The following is a 21035-nucleotide window of genomic DNA, read 5'->3' on the forward strand; positions in this document are numbered from 1 at the left end:
CCCACAACCTGGAGACCTTGGAGGAGAAATCAGATGAGGGAATATTCAGTCTACATCCAGTGGGTTAGGAATTGCCCCTGGCACTTCCTTTGTGGCCCTCATGGACAGAGCCCTACCACTGTCCTCAAATTCAGAGGATTTCCACAGAAGCCAGAGGCTGCAAAATAAGGTGAAGGCCCTCTAACGACGATGAGGATGATGATTTTAACCAAGCAGTCAGCAGCTCTTGGGAGACACTCCAGGTCTGGTCAGCCGACCCTTAGACATCAGCCCCCTGCAGAGACAATGTTTACAATAGCTTCTCTTAGCAGGTGCCCTTGGAGCTATCCAAGGTCCTGTTCTTTTCATTACGCTACAGTGGTACCTCTGATTACGAACGCTTCTGGTTATGAACGCTTCAGGTTATGAGCTCCTCTAACTCAGAAGTAGCTGCTCTTGGCTGCGAACTTTGCCCCAGGATGTGAACAGAAATCATGCACCAGAGGCGTGCATGCAGCGGGAGGCCCCATTAGCAAAAGTGCGCCTCAGGATAAGAATGGTTTCAGTTTAAGAACGGACCTCCAGAACAAATTAAGTTCGTAACCAGAGGTACCACTGTATTGTGAACTTCAAGCTCCCACAGACTTAGACTGTCCTTTCTCCTTCCCTGCCCTGTAGTTTTAGACTTTAGTAAGCACCTCTTCTAGGGAGTGTCTCCCTCTACAGTGCAAGAGAAAGGGCCCAGTGTGGGAGCCTTGGCTCACTCTACAGCAGTCCAGCTGTGACTCAGCTGGCCAGAGGCTGCTCATTGCCTTGTGCCATGTGACTTTGGTAACATGATTGGCAGGGCAGGTTGCTGCAAGAACTGTAAAGTGTGACCGGCAAAGCATGGCCACCTCCTTGAAACAAACTCCTCCAAGAAGCTTGTGTGTCCAGATGCCAGGGTTGTGTGCATGGAGCAGCAGCCAGTGCAGACCAGCAAAAGTGGTCTGGTCAAGAGGCACCAGCCTTTTCAGATGGTGGGTCCCAGAGGCAAGGCCTCCCAGGCTGAGTTGGGCACTGTCACCCCTGTATGCTCTCTTCCACCTGCAGGAGTGGGTGGGTGAGCGGTGCTTGAAATCCTTGTGTGAAGACAGCAATGACCTGCAGGATCCTGTCCTGAGCAGCACCCAGGCCCAAAGGCTGATGCAACTGATCTGTTACCCACACCGGCTGCTCGACAACGAGGAGGGCGAGAATCCCCAGCGGCAGAGGATCAAGCGCATCTTACAGGTGCAAGCCGCTACAGTTTCCTTGGGGCATTGCTAAACATGGACTTCCCAGTGGGCTGCAGGGCAAGCCTGCATTGTGATTGAAGGTCGTGGCAGTGTGAGCTCCAGTGAGAGCCTTGCTCTTTACAATTCACTGCTAAGTTCAGCAGACTCTCACTTTAATTTTTGTTAAATCTTTCTAGACCCTTAGGGTGCAGGAATGTTTAATTGCATACATGGGAAATGCTAGCAAGAGGATATTCTGTGGTTGGGAAATGAGACTTCTTTTTTTCTTCTTCTTCCTAAAAATCTAGTGCAAGCAAGGTGCAAAATAATTAGATAGATTCACTTTTGCTTAGCTTCTATAATTGAGGTTGGCCACTTAACAATCAGCCTGCATCAGCACAGAATTAATTTCTCCCAGCCCCTCTTCCTTTAAACATGGCCCTGTTCATAGCTTTGTAAGGAAGATGCATTTTGGGGTGTGTAAAAGAAGGATATGGGACAGCTGGAAGAATAAATAAACATGGGGCTACATTTGAAGGTGACTCAGAAACTGCAATTAATCCAGAATGCGGCGGTTAGACCCGTGACTGGGAGTGGCTGCTGGGACCATATAACTCCGGTCCTGAGAGACCTGCATTGACTCCCAGTACGTTTCCGAGCACAATTCAAAGTGTAGGTACTGACCTTGAAAGCCCTACACAGGCTTGGTCCTGTATACCTGAAGGAGCGTCTCCACCCCCATTGATCAGCCCAGACACTGAGATCCACCTCTAAGGGCCTTCTGGTGGTTCCCTCACTGTGAGAAGTGAGGTTACAGGGAACTAGGCAGGGAGCCTTCTTGGTAGTGGCACCTGCCCTGTGGAATGCCCTTCCATCAGATGTCAAGGAAATAAGCAACTATCCTAATTTTAAAAGACATCTGAAGGCAGCCCTGTTTAGGGAAGTTTTTAATGTTTAATGCTGTATTGTGTTTTTAATATTCGATTGGAAGCCGCCCAGAGTGGCTGGGAAAACCAAGCCAGATGGGCGGGGTATAATTCATTCATTCATTCTGGAACAGCAAAGAGTGCCAAAAAATTCAGTCTTGCACTGGGAAAGTAGAGGAGGGGTAGAGATGTAAGTGAGTTTTACTGCCACAGCAAGCAGGTGGGTGATGGGCAGCTTGTCTGTTTTTGTTCCAGAACCTGGACCAGTGGACAATGCGACAGTCGTTGCTTGAGCTGCAGCTCATGATCAAGCAGACGGCAAACAACGTAAGCATCCAGTGCCACATTTGGGGATAGCATAGGAATGATGGGGGTATTCAAGGGCCACTCTCCTCATGTTTGTCTGCAGCAACATAGTAACACAGAAAGCTGCCTTATACTGAATCCAGACCCTTGGTCCTTCTAGTGCTGTAATTATCTATATTGACTGGCAGCAACTCTCCAGGGTTTCAGGCAGGGAGTCCCAGTCCTGTCTGAAGATGCTTGGAATCAAACTTGGGACTTTCTGCATGCAAAGCAGATGCTCTCCCACGGAGCTATGGCTCTTCCCCAGCATCAGATGTGATTGCAAAGGGAGCTCAGAAGGGGCAAGTGCCTGGGGCAGGGAGTTGGAGAGTGAACAACTGGCAACAGACTTTTTGGCATGGGGACTTCTTTGGAGCAAATGAGGAAGTTGGCTGCTCAAAAGCTCCGCTTCACCTCTCTGCAGCAGGAAATGAACTCCCTCCTGGAGAACATTGCCAAGGCCACCATCGAAGTGTTCCAGCAGTCAGCTGAGACCAACTCGGCCAGCAACGGCATCGTCAGCCTTTGCAGCTCCACAAGCTTTGTGCCAGCAAGCACCAAAGCCAAGCCCATCCTCAGGTGAGCGTCTGCAAAAAGGCACAGGAGAACAGGGCAGTGGTGGGAAGGGATTCCTGCAAAAAAACAAGGAAGTTTGTAAGGAAAAAAAGAAATTTGCAGGAAATGAGGAAGCTTGCAGGAAATAATAAGGAGAGGCTGACCACAACTCTTCTTGCCTGCCTTCCCCAGCTCCTTGGAGAGATCAGGTGTGTGGCTGGTGGCCCCTCTCATTGCCAAGCTCCCAACTTCTGTGCAAGGCTACGTGTTGAAGGCTGCAGGAGACGAGCTGGAGAAAGGGCAGCATTTGGGCTCCTCATCCCGCAAGGAACGGGACCGCCAGAAACAGAAGAGGTGAGGGGGCCCCAAGGAGAAGGAGGCTGGGTTTGGGGAGGCTGTCTTAGGAGCCATCACTCAACCCTTCTCTCTTTCTTTCTTCGCACCATGGTGCACCTGTAGCATGTCCCTGCTGAGCCAGCAGCCTTTTCTGTCCCTGGTCTTGACCTGCCTGAAAGGCCAGGATGAGCAGCGCGAGGGCCTCCTCACTTCCTTGTACAGCCAGGTTCAGCAGGTAAGATCTTTGCTGTGGCCACATCAGAAGTGCAAAGGGACCCTTTCCGCAACGCCCACTATGATTCTTGGGAAGAGCACAGGTGGTGGCTTGAGTGTTAAAGCTAAGGGGCTCCAGGGAACATGCACCATTGATCTGTCTAACTTAGTGTTGTCCGCACTGACTGGTGGCATTTCTCCAGGTTTCCAGGGACATAGGAAGCTGCCTTCTACCAAGTTATACCATTGGTCAGTCAACACTGACTGGCAGTGACTCTTGAACGTTTCAAGCAGGGGACATTGCCTGCTCTACCTAGAGATGCCAGGGATTGAACCTGGAACTTACTGCCCCAAAGCCTTTCCTGCAAAATCCCCAGGGCATGTTCAATGGCTGTGGTTGTGGGAGGGAGGAAGAAAAAGAGGGAGGGTACTTCGGTCATCCCTGAAGTCATTTTCTTGCTCATAAGAAGGCCTGAGCACCTGTTTTGTTCTTCATGCATTGAGTCACAGGAGCATGTTAAGGGTGGCATTGCTCTGATCTGGGGCTGTGGGGCTGGACACTCCATGCTTGGCCTTTAGCCAGATGCAAGTCTCCTCTCTGCCCACCTAGATTGTGACCAACTGGCGAGAAGATCAGTACCAGGATGACTGCAAAGCGAAGCAGCTGATGCACGAGGCGCTGAAGCTGAGGCTCAATCTGGTAAGTGCCAGGGGAGGTGGGGCACAAGTTCCTCTGGCTTCCAAAGTGCTGCCAGAAAAAAAGAAGAAGGAATGTCTCCCGCTGGCAGGACCATAAGCCTGAGGATTGGACCCAACCTTTTTCTCCTGACTCACCTTTGTTCCTCTGCCTTGCACAAACTAGGGAGGGTCTGTTCTAGTTAATGTGGCTTGACTGTGCCAGCGTGGTGGGGACACTTGGTGCTTGTCCTCTCCTTCCCTCTCCATCAGGGTTCCCTATAGGTGTTGTGCTCATTGTGCCATCCTTCAAGTGTGTTTCCTTCGGGCCAACGCAGCCTCTTCTTCTCATTCTTAGGTGGGGGGCATGTTTGACACGGTGCAGCGCAGCACCCAGCAGACCACAGAATGGGCTGTGCTCCTCTTGGATATCATCAGCAGTGGCACTGTTGACATGCAGTCTAACAAGTGAGTGCTTTGGTGCGCACGCACACACACTTCCTCCATCAATTGTGCTGAGTCAGGAAAGGCAGCAGACTCAGCCTGAACCTTGTTGAGTTCATCCCTGATGCCACTGGGTGACAGTGGAGGAGCTGAGGTGTGTGTGCCAAATCATCCCGTCATTTCAGCAGGGCCTGAGAAGAAGGGATGCGCCTAAGGAATGCAGGCTCCCGGCCCTTGGAGGCATCCTTGCCCTTGGGTCTTAACGTCAGGAGGGCACTCAAGGTGGTGGTTGTTTTGGCATGGGTGGCCACAGCAGCGTTCCCTGCTGTTTAGAAATGCAGGTTAGGACTGGGACAACAGCAGCTGCAGTTCCATTTCCTCCTGTGACCTTCTCCCCTTTCTCTTGCTCTAACCCGGCAGCGAGCTCTTCACCACAGTGCTGGACATGCTGAGTGTGCTTATCAATGGTACACTAGCGGCAGATATGTCCAGCATCTCACAGGGCAGCATGGAGGAAAATAAGCGGGCCTACATGAACCTGGTCAAGAAACTCCGAGTAAGTAGGAGCCCACCTTGGAATTCTGTGCCCCTTCCCTCCGGCTCTTGGGGCTCTCCCCTGCCACAACCCCTACTGGCCTGCTTCACACACCCATTGGGTGCTTTTGCCTGGCTGGAAGATGTGCTTGAACTATGATAATACCTCTTGCAGAGAGAGGGATATTTATTCCTAGGACCTGGCCGAGTGTACAAATGTAGAAACTGAACTCATTGGGTGGCACTGTGGTCTAAACCACTGAGCCTCTTTGGCTTGCTGATCAGAAGGTGAACAGGTGAGCTGTTGCTCTGTCCCAGCTCCTGCCAACCTAACACACCAGTGCAAGTAGATAAATAGGTACCGCTGCGGCAGGAAGGCAAACAGCATTTCCGTGCGCTCTGATTTCCGTCATGGTGTTCTGTTGCACCAGAAGCAGTTTAGTCCTGCTGGCCACATGACCTGGAAAACTGCCTGTAGACAAACACTGACTCCCTCGGCCTGAAAGCGAGATGAGCGCCACAAACCCATAGTTGCCTTTGACTGGACTTAACTGTCCAGGAGTCCTTTACTTTCATGTTTACCTCATTGTTCCACCTCTGACCCTGCCCGCCACTAGCATGTTCTCCAAGAGGGGAGAAAAAGTTCCTCATCCTTTGTTTGTATGATGTAAAGCAAGGGGATTTTCCCAATGACATGATGCAGAGCAAGCTTGCATGCTTATTTTTGCACAGCTTAGTTTCGGCTAAGTAGTTTCGGCTAAGCCATGCACCCCACCACTTTCCTCGGAAAGGCAGGCAGACAGTCCCATCTTACAGAGTAAGTAGCATTTTGGCCCAAGCCATAGTGTAGTGGGATGTGATGATTTTGACGTGTAGCAGGGATGACCGAAGTGCAAAGGGGCCCCAGGAGGAGCTCCTGCAGGCCAGGCCTCTCAACAGCCCTCTCTGTGGCTTCCTTTCTCTGCAGAAGGAGCTGGGCGACCGCCAGTCTGACAGCCTGGAGAAGGTGCGGCAGCTGCTGCCCCTGCCCAAGCAGACTCGGGACGTGATCACCTGCGAGCCTCAGGGCTCCCTCATTGACACCAAAGGCAACAAGATCGCTGGCTTTGACTCCATTTTCAAGAAGGAGGCAAGTAGCTTCCCTGACCACCAGCCCTGGTGTGGTTGCATCTTCTCAGTATGTAGGGTGGTGTGGGAAAGGGGTGTGTGGGTGAGTGCGTAGCCCCACCCACAGCTTCATTGGTGGAGTGCCCTCCCCTTGCAAGCACAGCACGCTGTTTTCGTTTTGGTGCCTAGTCAATACAAACTTGCATATTCAGGTATTATAATTTCTTTCTTGGGCAACCTCTGTGTTGTTTCCCACCACCATCCAATTCCTCTCTGAAATTGTTGTACTGTGTTTGGTCTAATGTGTTTTATTTTGTACCCCACCTGGGGATCCTGTTACTGATAAGGAATGAGTTTAAATATATATATATTTTTAAAAAAGATGAAATGGACAGCAGCTGCAAGAGGGTGTCCCAGGTATCTGTGCTGATGATTGTATGCACAGGTAAAGGAGTCACTTTCCAACGCTTTGTGAGAGCAAGGAGAAGGTAGCATCTCTCCTCTGGCCCTGTGAACCTGGACCAAGGAGGATAAGTCCCTGCTGCTGTTGGCTGGCTTTCCATTTTCTTCCTTTCCCTCCCTCCCCAGGGCCTGCAGGTGTCCACCAAGCAGAAAATCTCCCCCTGGGACCTCTTTGAAGGCGTGAAGCACTCTGCCCCACTCTCCTGGGGCTGGTTCGGGACGGTGCGGGTGGACCGCAAGGTGTCCCGCTTCGAGGAGCAGCAGAGGCTGCTGCTGTACCACACGCACTTAAAGCCGAAGCCCCGGAGCTACTACCTGGAGCCCCTGCCACTGCCTCCCGAAGAGGAGGAGCCCCCCACGCCAGTCGCCCTAGAGCCAGAGAAGAAGGCTGTTGAGCCGACCAAGGTGGAGAAGACCAGTGCGAATCCTACCAACTCTGCCACTGAGCCCAAAAAGAAGACCAAGACAAAGAAGAGGCCCCCACCTGCCAACAAGAACGAGGTAAGAGGGCGTTGCAGTTTTTCCTGGGGTGCCAAGCAGTTCCCAGCCACTTAAGAACTCAATATGAGCCTGGCTGCCGGATCAGGCCACAGGGGGCCCAACAGCATCCTGTTCTGACAGTGGCCACCCAGGTTGTTATATATGCAGTATATATGCACCTGTTATGTGCAGTCAACCTATTCCTGCAACTGTGATGTTTTTAAACAGGTTTCAATGCTGAGTAGTACATTTGTGTGTGTTGTTCTGGGACTTGCTGGTGAAAGGCAGATAACTACTGCTACTGCTAATAATAATTATAATTTTTTGTAGGCTCCCCTGGGACCTACTGGTGAAGGGTGGGTCATTAGTACCACTCCTGCTACTGCTATTGCTACTACTGTTAATTGCTAATATTAATATTCTTACTAATTACGAATGCTACTAATAACGTTGTTGTTGCTACTGCTGCCATTGCTGTTATTGGATGGGGTGGTATCTTAGGGAAGCAAGCTCCCAGTTTCTCAGAGTTCCCCCCACTCCCACCGCCCAGTGGGGCAAAAGAAGCGTTCCCCAGCAGCGTGCTATACTCTCTCTTGCTCTTTTCTTTGTTGTTGCCAATCTTGGCTTGCCCTGCTGTGTGTGTTGCTTTTTCACAGCCTTTTCCCCTGCAGGACTACATGATGAGCACAGGCCGAGGGGTCTCCTATGGAAGTGGCATGCCCACCGACCTCCTACACCATCAGACGGGGAACCCCATGTCACGGCTGGCCTACGGGCAGTCTCCAATGGGCCTCTATGCCCAGAACCAGCCTCTGCCAGCAGGTGAGCCAAGACTTGTGAGTGGGGTGGGGGGCTTCAGCCCATTCCAGATCCTGCCTTGGAAGGGGAGATATTCTGCACCTGTTCTTTGGTGGCACAGAGCCTGATGGGGAGCCCAGGATACGTAGAACTGTTGGGTTTTAAGTCTGGACCCATATTGTACATGCTGCAGTTGTGACTTTTGTGTTCCAAACCCTGGTTCCTTTGGGAATACTTGATACGTTCACACTCAGTTTGGGCGATGTAGCCTTGCAGGAATGTGCATGCTCCTTGGGTGGCATTTAATGCTACTCCAACACAGGGCAGACACACAGAAGTCTAACTTTGGTTCATTAATTTCAATGGGTATGTTTCAAAGTCGAGCATTGTTGATTACCACCCACAATGTGTAAAGTGCAGACAGGCATGCATACACTGACACACCCATATAAATGTATATATTGTGGCTTCTAGTCCCCAGAGTGCTGGTCTGGTTTTTTCACTCCTGCTGCCTGCTGTGCTATTCACAACCCTTTTAATTGCTGCTTATTATTTCACTAGCATTTTCAGTAATTCTATTGCTGTTGGATTTGGGTCTTTTTCGGGGGGGTGGGGTGATCACTTTAGAAGCCACATGAAGCCAAGACAGAGTGGCTTGTCCCAAAGGGCCAACCAGCAAATTTAATGGTGGCTGAGCAGCAGATTGGACCCAAGTCCTTGCCTACAAACCCAGAGCTCCAACCTCTCCTCCCAAGCAGGCATTATTCCGAATCCTGCAGAGCTTAAAAAAGTTTTCAGACAATCCAAACCACAAGGTCAGGGCAGAATTGGGGAAGTGGTGGAGGTGGTTTGCCTGCTGCCTTCCGAGTACACACTTTGAGGGTTAGCAGAAAAGTTTTGTGGAATAATGAGATTAAAATCTGTGCCAGATTCTAAGACTCTGCATTTTGGCATCTAGCTAAGCTGTGTGTGAGAGATAAACTTTTGCAAGGATCCGGGATTGTTTCTTCAGGGGACACAGCTCAGGAGTTGAATGCAGCCCTAAATGTCTCTTTATCATCTCCTCTGAAATCTCCCCAAGTAGCATTCATTACTGGTGCACCTTTGCACCACAAGTGTTTTTGCCTGCCTGAGCTGAGTCACAGAATCTTAGAATCAAAGAACTGTGGAGTTGGAAGGAATGCCAAGGGTCCTCTAGTCCACCCCCTGCAATGCAGGAATCATGCCCACAGCAGTTCCTGAGAGGGCTCGAACAACCTTGAACTTTGTTCTTGCTTGCCAGGATAGAGGATAGAAAGGGAAAGTGGAACTGGCCTAACTGTGCTCCATCCACTTTTGCCTCTGACCCCACCCACCAATCCCATGCAGTCCTTGGAAAGTTGCCCAGAAGGGAATGCGGCCCTTGGCTGAAAGCAACACCTGCCACAGTGTTTCAGTAGGTGCAGCTGCATCAAGAGAGCCCTACAGATTCAGGTAAACCAGATCAGCACCTTGGAGAGCTCCCAGTGAGTCTGGCCTGTCTGGGCTTTCTTAAATAGGCAGCACAGAGAGATGCTGCCACAGCAAGAGGTAGGAGACACCTGCCAGCTTATAAGGGCAAGTGGGTCTTCTTCCACAGTCAGCCCCACCTTCTGGGAATTGTGGGATGTACACATTAGAACTGTAGAGTTGGAAGGGACCCCGTGGAGCATCTAGTCCAACCTCCTACAGTGCAGGAATCACAACTAAAGTATCCCTAGCTAGATAGCCATCTGTTGTTGTTGTTTAGTCGTTTAGTTGTGTCCAACTCTTCGTGACCCCATGGACCAGAGCACGCCAGGCACTACCTCCCACAGTTTGGTCAAACTCATGTTCGTAGCTTCAAGAAAACTGTCCAACCATCTCGTCCTCTGTCGTCCCCTTCTCCTTGTGCCCTCCATCTTTCCCAACATCAGGGTCTTTTCCAGGGAGTCTTCTCTTCTCATGAGGTGGCCAAATATTGGAGCCTCAGCTTCATGATCTTCCAGTGAGCACGCAGGGCTGATTTCTTTCAGAATGGATAGGTTTGATCTTCTTGCAGTCCATGGGACTCTCAAGAGTCTCCTCCAACACCATAATTCAAAAGCATCCATTCTTCAGCGATCAGCCTTCTTTATGGTCCAGCTCTCACTTCCATACATCACTACTGGGAAAACCATAGCTTTAACTATACGGACTTTTGTTGGCAAGGTGATGTCTCTGCTTTTTAAGATGCTGTCTAGGTTTGTCATTGCTTTTCTCCCAAGAAGCAGGCGTCTTTTAATTTCATGGCTGCTGTCACCATCCGCAGTGATCATGGAGCCCAAGAAAGTAAAATCTCTCACTGCCTCCATTTTCCCCCTTCTATTTGCCAGGAGGTGATGGGACCAGTGGCCATGATCTTCGTTTTTTTGATGTTGAGCTTCAGACCATATTTTGCGCTCTCCTCTTTCACCCTCAATAAAAGGTTCTTTAATTCCTCCTCACTTTCTGCCATCAAGGTTGTGTCATCTGCATATCTGAGTTGTTGATATTTCTTCCGGCAATCTTACCCTCTGCTTAAAAACATCTAAGGGCCATTGGTTCAGGTCTTACCCTTCAGAACAGAAGAAAACAAGCTTGCTCCCTCTGTCATGTGGGACAGTCATTTAAGTATTTGCAGATGACCTCTCAGTCTCTTCTTTCCCAGGCTAAAACTTCCCAACTACCTCAACCATTCCTCATAAGGCTTGGTTTCCATACCCTTGATCATCTTGGCCATCATGGCATTCTTCATCTGCAGAGTTGAGGAGAAGGCCGTGTGGCTTTTCCTTCCAAGATCTGGGTGTGGGGGCTAAGGCTGCATGCTCTAGCTCAAACGGCGAAAAGGAAGCATCCTCCCTTGGCGGGTGGCACCCTGAACCTCATCGACGTCTTCCTCTATGCCTTATGAGAACCCAGGTCCAGGAGGGGGGTGGTCATGTCCGTAACGTTACCCATCTTCCTCCCTCGCTTCAGGTGGACCACGGTTAGATACCTCTTACCGGCCGATGCGCATGCCAATGGGAACGCGGGTTCCAAGCCGCCCTCCCTACACTGGGGTCTTGCCCACGAGCATGGGGGGCATGATGGGAATCGACCCTTCCTACAAGTCGTCCATCTACAGACAGCAGCAGCCACCTGGTCCTCAGGGGCAGCTCCTTCGGCAGCAGCTGCAAGCCAAGCTGGTAAGGATCCTGCCCTCAGCCACCCTACCCCACCCCACCCCAGCCCATGAACTAGAGTGACGGGGAGAGGGATCAAGAACACTGTCCCCTTCCTTTCAGCTAGCTCTGCCATTTAGACCAAAGGATCAGGGCTTAAGTGTTGGTGCCTTGGTGATCCTGCAGTCCAGGTTGGGTGTGGGATGGGTCCTTGCATCCAGGAAGGAGTGCCGTTTGCAGGTATACCGCCTCTGATACTGGTGGAAGTACACAGCTGCAATGGTTAGTAGTTGGCCACCGATAGCCTTAACCTCCATGAATTATTCTTAACTTATTTCCGAAGCTGGCAGAATTTGTGGCCATCTCTGCCATCTCTCAGGCTGTCTTTATCTCAAGTACACAACTTGATTCAAGCCTGGTTGTTTGAGTGCAGCTGGCAGAGGCCTTCGACAGAGTCTCAGACCCGCTTTCCCCAAAATTCTGGCACCCTGCCGCACCCCACAGCCTCCACCCAAAGCAGGCTATGGGCTTTTCCTTCCCTGCCTTGCGGGAGGTTCCCTGGGGCCACCTTTGCTAGCCACACCTCTCTGCTGCTTTTCCAGCAGAGCCAAGGAATGTTGGGGCAACCACCCGTGCGCCAGATGGCTCCTGCCCCGGCCTATGGATCTGTGCAGCCGTCACAGGTAAGATGGGGCTGGGCAGGTACAGGGCCTGTGTGTGGGGTCTGCACCACAGTTCCCACTGGGACTCTCGCCCAGAACCTTTGCTTGATGCACTTTGATCATCTGTATCAAAGGGGGAGTAGGAATGGGATTACTTCAGATTCATGGAAAGGAAAGGGAGACAAAGGAGGGATCAGGTTGGGGGAGGCAAGGGGATAGGAAACGGAAATAGTAAGTTCACCATGCCCACCTCTGTGCCTCTCACATCCCACCCCTATTTTGCCCTCATGTCTTTGATGGCAGAACAGTCCTCCTGATGGTATGCTCTGCCAGCGTATCTGTCAGGAGGTCAGCATCTCCAGCGCTCTGCTGACATAGTGGGCAAACCCCACAGCCCCTTATGCGGCAGATTTCAAACACGACACCACACCTTTTTAGATATTACTCTGTTGTTATTCAACAAAATCTGTGTACCACTTAAACTGTAAACAAAACGTCCAAGTGCTTTGCAAAGGGTATAAAGTGTACATTGAGATTGTCTGCTAAAAAACCAAAATTGCTGTTATAAGTTTACACTGCAAGCTAAAGCTGCAGATTAAAATACAGGTCAGCTTTACAGGTCTGGGTAAGTTTCCCTAAGCAACAAATTTCTAGCAGGCACAGAAAGGAACACAGCGAAGGGGCCTGTGTGGTGTCAATGGGCAAGGAGTTCCAGAGTGTAAGAGCTCCCACACTAAAAGACTAGTTTTTTTACAAGTGCAGAACAAACATTATGTGGCACTTGTAGAGTTGATAGTTCTGCTGATCAAAACAGTTGAGTGGGCATTTGTGAGTGAAGGTGACCTTTCAAGTAAACTGACTCTAACGGGGGTTGAGGACTTTATATCATAATAGCTGGCAAGCAACTCTTTCTTGTCTCCTGTTTCCGTCAGCCGTCTTGTTTATTAGTTTAGTTTAGGTCCTGTCCTTCCTCATGAAGGAGCCCAGCCCCTCTGATTTTAACAAAGCGCGCAACTTTGTTCCTTGCAGGGCTACACCCCCTACGTCTCCCATGTTGGCCTCCAGCCTCACCCCTCTCAGTCGAGCGCCATGGTGCCCCCCACCTACTCCAGCCAGACCTATCAAAACACGCACCCTGGCTCCAACCCTGCCTTTGTCGACCCTGTCAGGCCGATGCAGAGACCCAGCGGCTATGTCCACCAGCAGGCACCTGGCTACGGACACGCCCTGAACGCGGCCCAGAGGTACTTCCTGGGACCAGGCACCAGGTCTGCAAGCAGGGGTGGTGGGTGAGGGACTGCTTGGCTGAATTTTGAACCATTCACCAAAGGCAATGAAGCATGGGTGGGGAACCCCCAACTTGTTGGTCTAATTAGAGCTGGCATGGGGTCCCAGCTTGGCAAACGAGGCTGTTTCTTCCTCCGGCCATACCTGATGCCATGTGCAATGGTAGGTAAGGACACTTGGGAAGAACAGCCAAAAAGTGGGGAGGTTAACGTGAGCTCCGGGCTATTCCTTTCCAAGCAGGGCTTGCCGACAGTGAGCCCTGCTGAGATCAGCTGATCCTTGCTGAAAGCAAGCCCCTTTGAAGCTGCCACCTGGTGTCACAGCACTTTTTTGATGTGTTTTATTTATTGTTTCTGACTATTTTTGTTACATTCACAATTACATGAGCCGCCTTGGGCTTGGTTTCAACTAGGGCTGGGCAATATATTGATATATCCTCCAAAACCACTTTGAAGTCCATATCATGATATCGGTTTCATAATTTTTGACCTGGCATTATATTGCAAATCATGATGTGTGTGTGTGTGTGCACGCATGTGCTATGCAAAAATCACGATGCGAGAACAACCGTGAAGCCAGCCCATGCCTCTACATAGCTCCATCCTTATTTCAGACATTGGTGATCTATCAGCATATCACAATGCTTAGCTGGTGATATATCATGATGTTGAAAGCCAGATATCGCCCAGCCCTAGTATCAACCATGGAAAGGTGGTGTACAAATAAAATGATGTGTGTGTGTGATGAGGTCAGGCTCCACCTGCCTGCCAAAATGGGCTAGGGCAGATGTGGGGAACCTTTGGCCCTCCAGATGTTCTGCAGCTGCAACTCCCAAAAGCAAGCATGGCCAAGTGGCCAGAGGTAGTGGGAGCAGTCAATGAGCAATGTCAGAGAGCCTGAGGTTCCCCACACCTGGCCTAGCAGGAGAAGGAGGTGGAGGAAGTGAGGATCTGGCCTGCCCTCCGGGAGAGATTTCTGTTGGCATGGAATAACACGGAGATTTCCTGAAGAAGAACTTATAGCGCTGCTAACCACCAAGAGCCACAGGGAGTTCTTTCCAAACCAACTGGGGCATCCTTTCCTTTTGGTTGCTACAAGGCACACTGCCACGTTCTCCTTCCCTTTTTCTGGTTGCAGGTTTCCTCATCAGTCAATGCAGCAAGCTGCCATGATAAGCGGGTTAAACCACATGAGTGCTCAGGGCGTCCCATCAGGGATCCGACCCAGCCAGCTCCTGCCAGACCAGCAGCAGCAGTACCTGCGGCAGCAGCAGCAGCAGCAGCAGATGCTGAGGGTAAGCATTAGGACAGAGCTGCCACCAACCTGCGTTGCATGTTCCTCTTGCCCAACTTGGCTCCCTCTCTTGTTTCTGCTCAGTTCTTCCTTTCAGATGCCCCACCAGCCATTGGGCGTGCCATTTTAATATTTTGATTTGTTCACTATAAATTAGTAAATTTGTAGCTCAGTGTTAGAAACTGAGATATGAAAGCTAGGAACTAAATGGCACCTTAAACCTAAGTTATGGGCGCAACAGCAACAATAATTTATCATTTCTGCCCTGCCCATCTGGCTGGGTTTCCCCAACCACTCTGGGCAGCTTCCAGCAGAACATTAAAAAGAGAATAAAACTTCAAATTAAAACATTAAAAACTTCCCTAAACAGGGCTGCCTTCAGATGTCTGAATGGAATATCTAGGCACACTTTTTTATAACAAAACTACAAAGCTGAAAATTAATGAACTGCAGCTAAAATATCATGTTCATTTTTCACATGGTCTAGTCCTTCCCCTGCCCACCCCCCTAATATTCTTAAGAGGGTCTCTTCTCCAGTCTTCAGAGAGTGGCTGGAAGTAGGGAGGCAGAAAAAGGTCCTCCTTTCCTTCCACTCTGCAGTTTTAATCTGAAATCATGGGCACAGTCATTGCTTTTTTTCTGGGGGAACACAGGGCTATGCATACCGCTAAACATTTTGTGAATTTAATGAGAGAAGAAACTAAAGTTTTAAATTTTTTTAGTTTTTTTCTGTAGCACGGTGAATTACTACCCCTAGTGGTGGCCTCATTTCCTGTCATGGTGTTTCCTGAGTCTCAGATGGAATGAGAGTACCCCTAAACATTTTTTAAGGAAAAAAGCACTGGGCACAGTACTGCTCCCAGAGCTCAGAAGCAGCTCACCCTAATGAAATTCCCTGTTGCAAAATGCGCCTAGAACAATGGGAATTTTAAACAATGATCTGTTTTGCATGTGGAGGGTCCCAAGTTCTTTCCCCAGTGACATCTCCAGATGGAGAGATACCCCCGCTCCTGAAATCCTGGGGAGCTGGGTCCCTTATTGAAAACAAATGGCAATTTCCACCGAAATTATACGTAATAATGTTCATCTGTCGAAAACTTGATTCCTGTTCACTGTAAGAATGATTCTGAATTTAAATCGTGACTGGACTGCTCTGTTGTTGTATAGAGAAACACCCACCCATGATCTTTTTCCTTGCTTTTCTCCCTATTGTTACTCGAGAAATTACATCTTGATTTCATTTTATTTTGCATGTGTTTGATATTTCATCTTGTTTTATTTTTGTATTCCTGAAGGAGGAGTAAAGACTGGTTAGGATTGTGCTCACAAAGAAACTGCCAAAGTGGGGATCATCCCTCGGTGTGTCATGTGACCCCAACTGCTTTCTTCGTGTTCCTTCCTTTCTTCACATTCTTTTAAAAAAACAAGTGCCTCACTGTCCTCGTTCTTGTCTTATCTTCAAGACCTTGTGAAGTAACGGGGCCTGGTTGGTGTCAGAAGAAAGTTTTCAAGCTGAGTGGAAACCTTGAGGTGGCTTTTTTCACAACACAAGCTGGTGTTTTGCACAATAGGGTCTGGATGTGGTTGCCCCATTAACTCCTCACAATGGTTGGGTACACACCATACATTTAAGGCACCCCCCCCCCGAAAAAGAAGAATCATGGGAGCTGTAGTTCGTTAAGAGTGCTGGGCATTATATCTCTGTGAAGGGCAAACTACAGTTCCAAGGATTCTTGGTGTGCATGTGCTTTAAATGTGCAGTAAATATATGATGCGTGGGCAACTCAACTCGCCTTACCTTCCTTCCTCCCAGACATCTTCCTCGGAGCTCCCCAAGGGTTGTGCTGCAGACAAGGTGAGAGGATGGGCGGGTTGGGAAGTAATAGGTCTTCAGTAAAACCTGAGAACAGCCTTGGCAGATCATCCGTGACCAGCCAACCAGATGGCAGTGGAAGAGCCATCCTCTGCTGTTTGTCCTGCACCTCTGGTACAATGCTTTTGCATCTGGAGGCTCCATTAAGCTTCTGTGGCAAGCAACTGTGGATGAGCCAAACATCCGTGTGGGTTTTTTAAAATTTCTCTTCAAAGACACCTATGCTAGCGGACATCACCACTAGTGGAAGGATGGATGACTTTTGGCTAAGCCTCGTTGCAGACACCTGTGCTGGTCCCTTCACTGCTCCCAGCCTAGCTGAGAACATTCTGTGTCCACGCATTAGAACAGGGGTGGAGAATCTGTAGCCTTCACAGATGGTATGGGAACAAAAGTTCCCCTCATCTAGGGCTACTGGCCTTGCTGTTTGGGGCTGGAAGGCAATAGGTTCCCCCAGATTATGAGAACGAAACACATCTCCTACCTTGCTGTGCAAAACATTGGACCATGAAAAAAAGCTCTTCTGGATCAGGGCAGAGGCCCACCTAGCCCAGCATCCTGTTCTCACAGGGACCAAACAGATTACCATGGGAAGACCCAAAAGCAGGACCTGGGTGCAGCATCCAGCCTCTCCACTTCCGGCAGCTGGTATTCAGAGGCAGCCACTGCCCCTGTGGAAGAAGGAACACAGCCAATATGATGTTTCCAGCCTTGTTAACAGGCTGTACTTCTTTCCCTTTCTTCCTCCTCCCCTGCAGCAACAGCAGCAGCAGCCACAGCAGCAGCAACCGCAGCCCCCACCTCAGCAGTCCCAGCAGCAGCCCCAGGTCCCCACCGTCCCCCAGGCCCAGGCCCAAGGGCAGCCTCCCGGTCTGGGGATCCCTCCTCAGCAGCCTCTGGTGAGTATGCCCTGCCCCTTCAGCTCCCCAGGGCAGCTGCCTCTCCCTCTTTCCCACCCAGCCTCTAACATCTGTTCTTTCTCTCACTCCCCCTCTCCCTGTCTCCTTTCTGTGCAGTTCCAGCGACAAGGCCTCCAGCAGACTCAGCAGCAGCAGCAGACGGCAGCTTTGGTTCGGCAGCTCCAGCAACAGCTTTCCAGTAAGGCCCAGGTCCCTTCTCCCCCAGTCCCCTGGGCACAGCCCCCTCTTCCACACTAGTGGAGAATGCAGGGGAGGCGAATGAGGCATGAGAGTACAGCAGGGTCCTCCTGGCCAACAGCGAAGTGGCGCTCAAGATGCTCTGTAGAGAAGAAAGTGCAGGAGAAAGCCCTCTCTTCAAAGATCATAGGAAATGTGATCTCTTACACAAATACCCTCCAGCAAGGCCCCTCTTCTCCCTCTGTGATAGGAGGCAGGACCCTGTCCCTAGTCAGCCACCCTGCCTTGCTTCTCTTCCCCAATTGAGCATCAGCAGCCATGCATGGCACCCTGGCGCATGAGAACAAGATAGGCTTTGAACGCAGCAGGGAGCTAAGAGTCCCAAGATGTAAGAGTGTCAAGCCCCAGCTTGGAAAGAGTCTCTTGGTGGAGGGTTGTTTTTCTCACCCCTTGCCCTGTCCCTCATCTAGCTTGCAGCTTTTTGCAAGGCTGGTTTCAGTCCAGGCTCCCAGGAGGGAGCTGCCCTTGTTTCCCTGTGTGAAAGAGACCTTCCCCTAGCTTGTGAGGGTTGAGCAAGGGAAGCGTGCTAAGCAGCTGTGATCTGACCTACTGAATACATATGACTTTTGCAAAAAGAAGTTTCTGCAGGGCGAGGTGGGGGTGGGGTGGCAGAGAGGAGGGCAGCCCAAGATTCCTTTCTTGAGCGCTCCGTATTGTGGGCTGTGGAATGGTTTCACACTTTCGCGCATGCCCATGTGCCGGGGAAGAGCCATGCATTGCAGGGAGGGAGGTGAGTGCTGCTGCTTCAGCTTGACTGGAGCATTGAGAGCTGTGGGTGAGGGTGCATTACACACACACACACACACACACACACACACACACACACACACAGACACCCCTGGGAGAAGGAGGATGTGGAGCAAAGTGATCACTCATGCCTCAGAGGAACTGGCGATTCCTTAAAAGCCTCACCTGTTTAGTTTTGCCAGAGATGCCCAGCAGATGTAGCCCAGCAATGGTGTTTGGAATGCTTCTTTCAGGAGTTTCCTTGATGCTAAGACATGCTTAGGTGGCTCCCACTTCCCTCAAGTCCAGCCACGCTTCTGCTCCAAAGAAAGCCAAGCAATGTGGAGCACAGCACCAGGGCCAAACCTCCTGTTTCTCCTGTTCTTGCCCACCCATCTCTCTTGCCTGCAAGCTCATCCGTAGATTCTAACTCTTGTGTTTTGGTCCAAACAGATACGCAGACCCAGCAGAACAGCAACCCCTTTGTACGGTACTGAGGCCCAGCAAAGAGAGAGGCCTTGCAGTGGACTTGAGGGGGGCTCTGTCTGCTTGGGGCCACCAACGGCTTGCCCCCCACCCCACCGCCCTCTGGGGTGCCTGCTCTGCAGCAGCGGCAGCACCCTGCCACCCGGGGCAGAGAGAAGGTTAATAATGCCGAACGAGTGTTTTTGATCTCCCCTTTCTACCAGTGATTTGGAATCCCGTGTGATTGCTAGAGTCTCCCCGCCTTTAATTTCAGGTTTAATAAGTTTTTTGGTATTTTTGTTAAAATAATGACGAAAATGAATTGTAAGATTTTCTACTTTATTTATACCGGATGAAACCCTGTATCACAGATGTTCTGAAACAAATACAGAGAGCGTACTTTCCAGAAGGCGATGCGTGTCGTGTGTCCGTAGTGGGGGGGCAAGGCTCTGAGGCATCTCCCTCCTGCCTTTCCTCAGTGCCTGGATATCCGCCAGCAAACCGAAAAGGCGGCTGGCGCCACCATGCCTCAGCGGGGGCTGAAGCGGCATTTTGGTGTTACACGCCCTCCCCCGTCCTCAATCTGCTCCAGACACGCAGAGGCAGCCTGCCGCAACTTTTAATTACACAAACGAAAGGCATGCTTACACATTTGCATAACTTGATGCAGGTTTGAGAATTTAACTTTGCGCTTAAAGGGAACTTCTGACATTCTTTTTGAGGCAGTCGGACGTGGGTAGCAAATGTCATCATTTGTTTTGTTTAAAGCAGTTTGTTTGTTTGTTTGTTTGTTTGTTTTGTTTGTTTGTTTGTATATCCCACCTTTTCCTCTCTTTTTTTTTTTTAATAATTTTTATTGAATTTTCCATTATACAAATTTGCCATATCAAACAATTTTCACAAATTTCAACTTTTTGGACTTCCCTCAGCTTCTCTGCCAATCATCCATATTTTCCCATTTTTACACATTTTCTAAATTTAATATTGCATTTTTGGGTTACCCTTACTGTCCTGTTTCTGTTTAACAATACTCCTCTCACTTCACAAAGCCTCTTTAAATCCCACTAGCATTATTTGTTCGTCGCATATACTTTTCAGATATTCTACAAATTTTCCCACCTTTTTCTCTAAGGCGCTCAAGGTGGCACACATGGTTCTACCCCTCTTGTTTAATCCCCACCCCAGCCTGGTAGGGTGGGATAGAGGATGGCCCAAGGTCACTCAATGAAATCTTTGTGGCCAAGTGGGGATTTGAGCCCTGGCCCCCCAGGTCCCTAGTTTGATGATCTGACCACTACACCACCTCTGGCTCTCTCCTATTGTATATTAGAGACCTCCCTAGCTGTTCCCTCAGTAAAATACATATCTGTCAAAGTGGGGAAAGGAATGGGTGAGCTGTGGCTATACTCTTGATTTATAAGGCAACGCCAGAGCATTGGCTGCCCTGTGCTTCAGCTCCTGGGCCCACGTTCTGTTGCTAGTAACTGAAAATACAGAATGACTTGTGAGACACACTGACTGCTTGGGCACATGAGTTAACTGAGCAAGGGGAACGGGGTAAACTCAAATCTCTCCTTTCTGTAAGGCTTCCGGCCCACTTCCTGGTAGCACACTTGTAGGTGCATTTGCAGTGGAGGGAGTATGGGTGCTTCACACATGTAATGTTACCCACAGGTTAGGGGGCACCATGCTTTTTAGACCTCAGGGCTTTTGGATTTTTGAATGAGGGCTGGGCGTCTTCTCTCTCCCCTGTTCCCTCTGAACAGGAGCTGGAAGAAGAGGTGGGAAGGAGTGCCGCTCTTGCAGTTTCATTCTTTAGCTCTATGTACTTTCCAAGGGAGAAAAAGGTACCCATCTCTTGCCCAAGGGAAGGGGGAACTTAGAGGCTCCTGCGGATGGGGAAACACTGGGAACCCCCGCTGTGCATGGAAACTTTTTGACTGAAGATCAAGGTAGAATTCTTTAAACAAGGTGCTTGTTCACTCCCTGGCACTTGCCACAGCCCACAGCTATTGCTTGAGTGAGAGGAAGGTTTGCAGGGCTTCTTGATCTAATGGCTTTGAAATCACTGGTGCCTGGGTATATCAGTCTACATGCAGCATTGGGGTGGGGAGGCTGTGTTAACTCCAGGTCAAAATGTTTCCAGGAGGGTTCAGTTGCCCCCTACTTGCAATGCTCTCCCCCGCACCCGAACTCCAAGTATTGTGCAGCTTTGGGTTGCAGAGCTGCCCTCCGTGCAAACCACGTGTGAGCTGGCTGGGCCCACAAAACCTGATCAGAGCT

At 50.1% G+C, this 21035-nt stretch overlaps 1 protein-coding gene across 12 annotated transcripts in view; it reads left to right on the forward strand.

Moving 5' to 3' along the window:
• The window catches only part of MED12 (mediator complex subunit 12), a 49610-nt gene extending 30449 nt beyond the window's left edge, over positions 1–19161 (forward strand). For 9 of the 12 annotated variants that reach the window (XM_083596742.1, XM_083596736.1, XM_083596746.1 and 6 more), the window contains 18 exons: positions 1072–1251; positions 2417–2488; positions 2931–3085; positions 3254–3415; positions 3521–3632; positions 4221–4310; positions 4644–4753; positions 5150–5285; positions 6231–6392; positions 6959–7333; positions 7984–8134; positions 11105–11313; positions 11892–11972; positions 12981–13195; positions 14376–14532; positions 17163–17303; positions 17421–17502; positions 18741–19161. In XM_083596742.1, coding sequence (XP_083452868.1) covers positions 1072–1251; positions 2417–2488; positions 2931–3085; positions 3254–3415; positions 3521–3632; positions 4221–4310; positions 4644–4753; positions 5150–5285; positions 6231–6392; positions 6959–7333; positions 7984–8134; positions 11105–11313; positions 11892–11972; positions 12981–13195; positions 14376–14532; positions 17163–17303; positions 17421–17502; positions 18741–18784 — 2634 coding nt within the window. In that variant the 3' untranslated portion in view covers positions 18785–19161. The remainder of the gene's footprint in view (positions 1–1071; positions 1252–2416; positions 2489–2930; positions 3086–3253; positions 3416–3520; positions 3633–4220; positions 4311–4643; positions 4754–5149; positions 5286–6230; positions 6393–6958; positions 7334–7983; positions 8135–11104; positions 11314–11891; positions 11973–12980; positions 13196–14375; positions 14533–17162; positions 17304–17420; positions 17503–18740) is intronic. The other 3 variants (XM_083596740.1, XM_083596743.1, XM_083596745.1) reach the window with 1 other exon arrangement.
• The last annotated feature ends 1874 nt before the right edge of the window (positions 19162–21035 follow it).

Source organism: Podarcis filfolensis (assembly GCF_964270895.1).
Source record: "Podarcis filfolensis genome assembly, chromosome: Z".
Classification (NCBI taxonomy): Eukaryota; Metazoa; Chordata; class Lepidosauria; order Squamata; family Lacertidae; genus Podarcis; species Podarcis filfolensis.